Source organism: Scyliorhinus torazame, chromosome 2 (genome assembly GCF_047496885.1).
Source record: "Scyliorhinus torazame isolate Kashiwa2021f chromosome 2, sScyTor2.1, whole genome shotgun sequence".
In the NCBI taxonomy this organism is placed as follows: Eukaryota; Metazoa; Chordata; class Chondrichthyes; order Carcharhiniformes; family Scyliorhinidae; genus Scyliorhinus; species Scyliorhinus torazame.
Window position 1 is genome coordinate 25,868,807 of NC_092708.1, and position 7,463 is coordinate 25,876,269.

Genomic DNA, 7,463 nt, shown 5'->3' on the forward strand with positions numbered 1-7,463 from the left:
GGAAGCGGGTGTCGTTTGAGGCCAAGAATATCGTAGTGGACAATGGAGGTCGATACGTGATGGTGAGCGGTAAGTTGCAGGGGACGTGGGTGGTATTGGTAAATGTTTACGCCCCGAACTGGGACGATGCCGGATTCATGAAGCCAATGTTAGGGTACATTCCGGACCTGGAGGTAGGAAGCTTGATAATGGGTGGGGATTTTAATACGGTGTTGGACCCAGCACTGGATCGCTCCAGATCTAGGACCGGAAAGAGGCCAGCTGCGGCAAAGGTGCTTAGGGGGTTTATGGATCAGATGGGGGGAGTGGACCCGTGGAGGTTTGCCAGGCCGCAGGCCAGGGAATTTTCTTTTTTCTCCCACGTGCACAAAGCCTACTCCCCGATAGATTTTTTTTGTTCTGGGCAGGGCACTGATCCCGAAAGTGGAGGGAATGGAGTACTCGGCCATATCCATTTCAGATCATGCCCCGCACTGGGTGGAACTGGAGTTGGGAGAGGAGAGGGACCAACGCCCGTTGTGGCGGTTGGATGTGGGACTGCTGGCAGATGAGGCGGTGTGTGGGAGGGTGAGGGGGTGTATTGAAAGGTACTTGGAGGCCAACGACAACGGGGAGGTGCAGGTGGGGGTGGTATGGGAGACGCTGAAGGCGGTGATCAGGGGAGAGCCAATCTCCATCAGGGCTCATAGGGAGAAGATAGAGGGCATGGAAAGGGAGAGGTTAGTGGGGGAGATTTTAAGAGTGGACAGGAGATACGCAGAGGTCCCTGAAGAGTGATTACGTAGGGAAAGGCGACGTCTCCAGATGGAGTTTGACCTGTTGACCACAGGGAAGACAGAGGCACAGTGGAGGAAAGCGCAGGGGGCGACGTATGAGTATAGGGAGAAGGCGAGTCGGATGCTGGCACACCAGCTCCGTAAGAGGATGGCAGCGAGGGAAATAGGTGGAGTCAAGGATGGAAGGGGAGCTACGGTGCAGAGTGCGACGAAAGTAAATGAGGCATTCAAGGCTTTCTATGAGGAGCTGTACAGATCTCAGCCCCCAGCGGCGGAAGAGGGGATGAGATGATTCTTGGATCAACTGAGGTTCCCGAGGGTGGAGGAGCAGGAGGTGGCTGGTTTGGGGGCACCAATTGGGTTGGAGGAGCTGAGCAAAGGTCTGGGGAGTATGCAGGCAGGGAAGGCCCCGGGACCGGACGGGTTCCCGGTTGAGTTCTATAGGAAGTACGTAGACCTGTTGGCCCCGTTGCTAGTGAGGAGTTTTAATGAGGCAAGGGAGGGAGGGACCCTGTCCCCAACAATGTCGGAGGCGACGATCTCTTTTATCCTAAAGCGGGACAAGGACCCACTGCAATGTGGGTCGTACAGGCCGATCTCGCTCCTCAATGTGGATGCAAAGTTGCTGGCAAAAATGCTGGCCACGAGGATCAAGAACTGTGTCCCGAGGGTGATTCACGAGGACCAGACGGGATTTGTAAAGGGTAGGCAGCTAAACACCAATGTGCGGCGGCTCTTAAACGTGATAATGATGCCATCGGTGGAGGGAGAGTCGGAGATAGTGGCAGCTATGGACGCGGAGAAGGCCTTTGACCGAGTAGAGTGGGAGTACCTCTGGGAAGTGCTGCGTAGGTTTGGGTTCGGGGGAGGATTTATTAGTTGGGTTAAGCTCCTTTACAGAGCCCCGGTGGCGAGTGTGGTTATGAATCGGCGGAGGTCGGAGTATTTTCGGCTGTATCGTTGAACGAGGCAGGGGTGCCCCCTGTCCCCCCTGTTGTTTGCACTAGCAATTGAACCCTTGGCCATGTCATTAAGGGAGTCTAGGAAATGGAGGGGGGTGGTCCGAGGGGGAGAGGAGCATCGAGTGTCGCTTTATGCAGACGACCTGTTGCTGTATGTGGCGGATCCAGTGGAGGGGATGGTGGAGGTCATGCAGACTCTAAGGGAGTTTGGGGATTTTTCTGGCTATAAGCTTAATGTAGGGAAGAGGGAGCTTTTTGTAGTACAGTCAGGAGACCAGGAAAGGGGGATAGACAACTTACCGCTGAGGAGGGCGGAAAGGAGCTTTCGGTACCTGGGGATCCAAATAGCTGGGAATTGGGGGGGCCCTACGTAAACTGAATCTGACGAGGCTGGTGGGGCAGATGGAGGAGGACTTCAAACGATGGGACATGTTGCCGCTCTCGCTAGCGGGTAGAGTGCAGTCGGTCAAAATGGTGGTCCTCCCGAGGTTTCTTTTTGTGTTCCAGTGCCTTCCAATTGTAATCACCAAGGCCTTTTTTAAGAGGGTAGGCGATGGGTAGTATGGTGGGTTTTGTGTGGGCGAATAAGACCCCGAGGGTAAGGAGAGGGTTTCTGGAGCCAGTCGGGACCAAGGAGGGTTGGCGCTGCCGAATCTGGGTGGCTACTACTGGGCAGCAAATGTGGCAATGATCCGTAAGTGGGTGATGGAGGGAGAGGGGGCGGCATGGAAGAGGCTGGAGATGGCGTCCTGCAAGGAAACGAGCCTGGGGGCGCTGGTAACGGCACCGCTGCCGCTCTCGCCGACAAGGTACACCACGAGTCCGGTGGTGGCGGCAACGCTAAAGATCTGGGGCCAGTGGAGACGGCACAGGGGTGCAATGGGGGCCTCGGTGTGGTCCCCGATCAGGGGTAACCATCGGTTTGTCCCAGGGAGGGTGGACGGGGGGGGTTTCAGAGCTGGCATCGAGCAGGGATTAGAAGAATGGGGGACCTGTTCATTGATGGGACGTTTCCGAGCCTAGGGGCACTGGAGAAGAAGTTTGGGCTACCCCCAGGAAATGCATTAGATACATGCAGGTGAGGGCGTTTGTGAGGCGACCAGTGAGGGAATTCCCATTGCTCCCGGCACAGGAGATTCAAGACAGGGTGATCTCGAGTGTATGGGTCGGAGAGGGCAAGGTGTCGGTGATATACCAGGAGATGAAAGAAGAGGAGGAGGCGTTGGTAGAGGAGCTGAAGGGTAAATGGGAGGAGGAACTGAGTGAGGAGATTGAGGAGGGGCTATGGGCTGATGCCCTAAGTAGGGTTAATTCCTCTTCTTCGTGTGCCAGGCTTAGCCTGATACAATTTAAGGTGGTCCATAGAGCGCACATGACGGGGCGAGGCTGAGTAGGTTCTTTGGGGTGGAGGACAGATGTGGGAGGTGCTCAGGAAGTCCGGCAAACCATGTCCATATGTTTTGGTCATGCCCGGCACTGGAGGGGTTCTGGAGAGGAGTGGCGGGAGCAATATCTCAGGTGGTGAAAGACCGGGTCAAGCCAACCTGGGGGCTAGCAATATTTGGAGTAGTGGACGAGCCGGGAGTGCAGGAGGCGAAAGAGGCCGGCATTCTGGCCTTTGCGTCCCTAGTAGCCCAGCGAAGGATCTTGCTAATGTGGAAGGAGGCGAAGCCCCCCAGCGTGGAGGCCTGGATAAATGATATGGCAGGGTTTATCAAGTTGGAGAGGATAAAGTTTGCCTTGCGAGGGTCTGCGCAGGGGTTCTACAGGCGGTGGCAACTATTCCTAGAGTATCTCGCGGAGCGTTAGATGAAGGTCGGTTAGCAGCAGCAGCAACCCAGGTTGGGGGGGGATGTCTTGCGTGTGTGTGTGGGGGGGGGGGGGGGTTGTCTGGGGGGTATTTGAGCAAGAAAATGCATGAAGGATCTGGAAAACTGACATGTACGGGAGAAATCCAATGTACAAAGCTCTGTAACATATCATTTTGCCTTGTTCATGTCTTGCTATGTGCACTTTCTTTCTTTTTGTTACCGGGGGGGGGTTTGTTTGTAAGGGTGAAAAATTGTGTTAAAAAACTTAATAAATATATATTTTTTTAAAAGACACTCAGTGATTTGGCCTCTGCAGCCTTCTGCAGCAAAGAGTTCCACAGATTCACCACCCTCCGGCTGAAGAAACTCCTCCTCATCTCTGTTTTAAAGGATCGTCCCTTTAGTCTGGGGCACTGTCCTCTGGTCCTAGTTTTTTCCTACAAGTGGAAACATGCTCTCCACGTCCTCTCTATCCAAGCCTCGCAGGCCTCATACCATTCTAATTGCCCTTATTTAAGTTGAAGATACTGGTTACGGACTTATGGCGTTCACCCTCTAACTGCATCCAGAATTCTATTATATTGTGGTCACTACCCCCTAGGGAAACCTTAACCGCAAGAGTCCTTATTAATCCTTCTTCATTACACAAAGCCAAATCAAAAATAATCTATAGACTACTCCCACCCTTGTCCTCCTTCCCCTGCTATTCATGACCAGTTCTACGTCACTATCCATTGCCTTTATAACATGACTGCTCTGAAACGTTCACTGATTTACAACGCTGCCCCAACTCCTTACATTGTATACCCTGGAATGTTGAGCACCCAATTCTGCAACCACGTTTCTATAATAGCTAATACATCATACTTATATGCTGCTATCTGTGCTATCAGTTCATATATCGTGTTACAAATGCCTTATGCTTTCTGATAAAGAACATTTAGCTGTTATTTTTTAATAGTTGTTTACAACTCTGGTTTGGCTCTGTGTTGCATTTTTTAAAAATGTTTCCTACCCCAGCCTGTCACACATAGAATCATAGAATTTACAGTGCAGAAGGAGGCAATTCGGCCTATCACGTTTGCACCGGCCCTTGCAACCCGTCTAAGCCCACGCCTCCACCCTATCCCACACCTCTACCCTTTCCCCGTAGCCCCACCTATCCTGGACATTAAGGGCAATTTAGCATAGCCAATCCACCTAACCTGCACATCTTTGGACTATGTGAGGAAACCGGAGCACCCGGAGGAAACCCACGCAGACACGGGGAGAACGTGCAGACTCCGAACAGACAGTGACCCAGGCCGGGAATCGAACCTGGGACCCTGGAGCTGTGAAGCAACTGTGCTACCACTGTGCTACCATGCTGCCCGTGACAGTCAGGTCCCCTCCCCCTGCCCCCCACAATCCTGTGCCACCACTCCCTCATGTACCCCTGATTTTTTAAAGCTTCCATCTTGGAACCCCCTCCTAGCTAGGGCTCCTGTATGAGTTCTTGGTGTAATATAATGTTCACATGATCTGCCCCTACCTGGTTTTCTGTTGACACTCAGGCTGATCATTAACCTGCACTCCTACCTTTGACTTTGACTTCCTAATTTTCCGAGCACCTGAACCCTCGCCCCCACTCTTTAGTTTAAAGACCTCTCTCTACTTCATAGTTAAACGGTCCACAAGAACACTGGTCCCAGCACAGCTCAGATGTCGGCCGTCCGAACAGTACAACCCCACTTACCCCAGTACTGACACCAATGTCCCACAAACCGGTACCCACTACTCCCACACCAGCCTTTGAGCTACGTATTCATCTCTCTGATTTTACGTAACTGTTGCCAATTTGAACGTGGCTCAGGTAATAATCCAGAGATTATAACCTTGGACGTTCTGTTCTTTAATTTGGTGCTTAACTCCTCAAACTGCCTGCACAAAACCCCCTTCCTCGTTCTACCATGTCGTTGTTGCCTACATGGACCATGACGACAGGATCCTCTTCCTCCCAAGCACGTTCCTCTCCAGCCCCGAGCAGATGTCCTGAACCCTGGCACCAGGCCTGCAACACAACCTTTGAGACTTCAATCTTGTCTCCAGAGAACAGTGTCCATTCCCCTGACTATACTATCCCCAACTATGACTGCATTTGTCTTTACTTCCCCACTTGAACGGCTCCCTGAACCACGTGCCATGATCGGTTTGCTCATCCTCCCTACAGTCCCCTCTCTCAGCCACACAAAGGGCAAGACTCTCACACCTGTTGGACAGGGACAAGGGCTCCTGCAGTCCTCTCCCTTGGACCCTTCTACTTGCCTCACTTTCAGTCACAGCCTCCTGTCCCTGACTCGTGATAACATTTAATGCAGTTAATCTAAGAGGTGTGACTGCCTCCTGAAACTCTGTATCCAGGGAACTCACCCCCTCCCTGATGTGTCACAATGTCTGAAGCTCAGACTCCAGCTCACTAACTCTGAGCCAAAGTTCCTCGAGCAACCAACACTTACTACAGACGTAACCGCAATGAAGCACAATAGGGTCCACCAATTCCCACATGGTACAGCTACAACACATCGCCTGGCCCCGCATCCCCATTTTATTTAATTAGAATTTGGTGAATTTAGAATTTCAATTTGTTTTTATTTATACCACAAATCTTTACTTCCCGCAATTTCTGTTTTCCTACCTAGCCTTCACTTCCAAAGTCAGAAAGGTAGGACAATTTTTATTATTGTCACAAGTAGGCTTACATTAACTCTGCAATGAAGTTACTGTGAAAAGCCCCTAGTCGCCACACTCCGGTGCCTGTTCAGGTACACAGAGGGAGAATTCAGAATGTCCAATTCACCTAACAAGCACGTCTTTCGGGACTTGTGGGAGGAAACCGGAGCGCCCGGAGGAAACCCACGCAGACACCCGGGAGAATGTGCTGTCTGAAGCAATTGTGCTAACCACCATGCTACCGTGCATCCCATTATTCCTCTGCTAATATCTGATATGGTATTAACTCCTTAACTTCCTGCTGTCCAACACTCACTCCCTGCACCCTCTTCTCCTTTAAACTGAACTAACACGCCCCTGCCACTTTATAATCGCACTCCCCCCAAACAAATTCTCAATGTGCCATGGTAGAAGTGTTTGCTGGGTTATCGTCCAGACCTCTCCGCATTACATAAACACTGGTCTCTTAATCTGCACTGTACAGAGTACATGCAGCTCTGTTCAAACACTTTGCTGTTGTGACAATCTGAAATGTTTGGCCATACCCCCCCTTACCTGAAGCTCGTGCGTCTTCTCGCTGTATCCTTTCACGAAGTGATAGTAGATGTTGGAGAGCAGTCCTTGCACGGGGAGATCCCGACCGCTTTTTAGCCCGCCGGCCGGCTCAGCCTGCGCCGCCCTGCCGCGGGCGGGCGGGGGCAGCGCCTGAATCCCGCGGGGCAGCCGCCGCTGCCCGGGCACCGGGAGGCGCAGCCAGAGGGGCATGTCCCCGATTCTGCCCCCTCTCCCCCTGCCCCCCAAAACTAGAGCCTGACCCAGCCCCCAGCAGCTGCAGTGTTGGTCCTTTGCAAACCGCACCGAGTTTGACACAACACTTTGCTCAACAATCTCTGGGACTGAGCCAGAATACTTGTGAGATGCCAACTGGTAAATGCTACAGCGCAAAGCAGTACTTTGGCGTGGGGGAGGGGAATGGGGAGTCAGAGGAGGGATTTTTTGTGTGGGGGGGGGGGGGGGGGGCGGGGCTTGTGGTACATGGATGGGTGAGGGGGTGATTTTACTTTGGGTCAAAGGACTGAGCACCCAGGGCAACTTTTTAAACACCCAAGAAAAAATGCTTGAACATCTTAGCAGGTCTGGCAGCATCTGTAGGGAGAGAAAAGAATCATAGAATTTGCAGTGCCGAAGGAGGCCATTCAGCCCAT

General features: G+C 52.3%; 1 protein-coding gene across 2 annotated transcripts in view; it reads right to left on the reverse strand.

Annotated features, from left to right (window-relative positions):
* cyp27a3 (cytochrome P450 family 27 subfamily A member 3) overlaps positions 1-7,187 on the reverse strand; it is a 101,905-nt gene extending 94,718 nt beyond the window's left edge. Inside the window, exon 1 of one of the 2 annotated variants that reach the window (XM_072469654.1) lies at positions 6,814-7,186. In XM_072469654.1, coding sequence (XP_072325755.1) covers positions 6,814-7,023 — 210 coding nt within the window. In that variant the 5' untranslated portion in view covers positions 7,024-7,186. Of the gene's footprint in view, positions 1-6,813 lie in introns of both variants that reach the window. The other variant, XM_072469664.1, reaches the window with a different exon arrangement.
* Between the last annotated feature and the right edge of the window lie 276 nt (positions 7,188-7,463).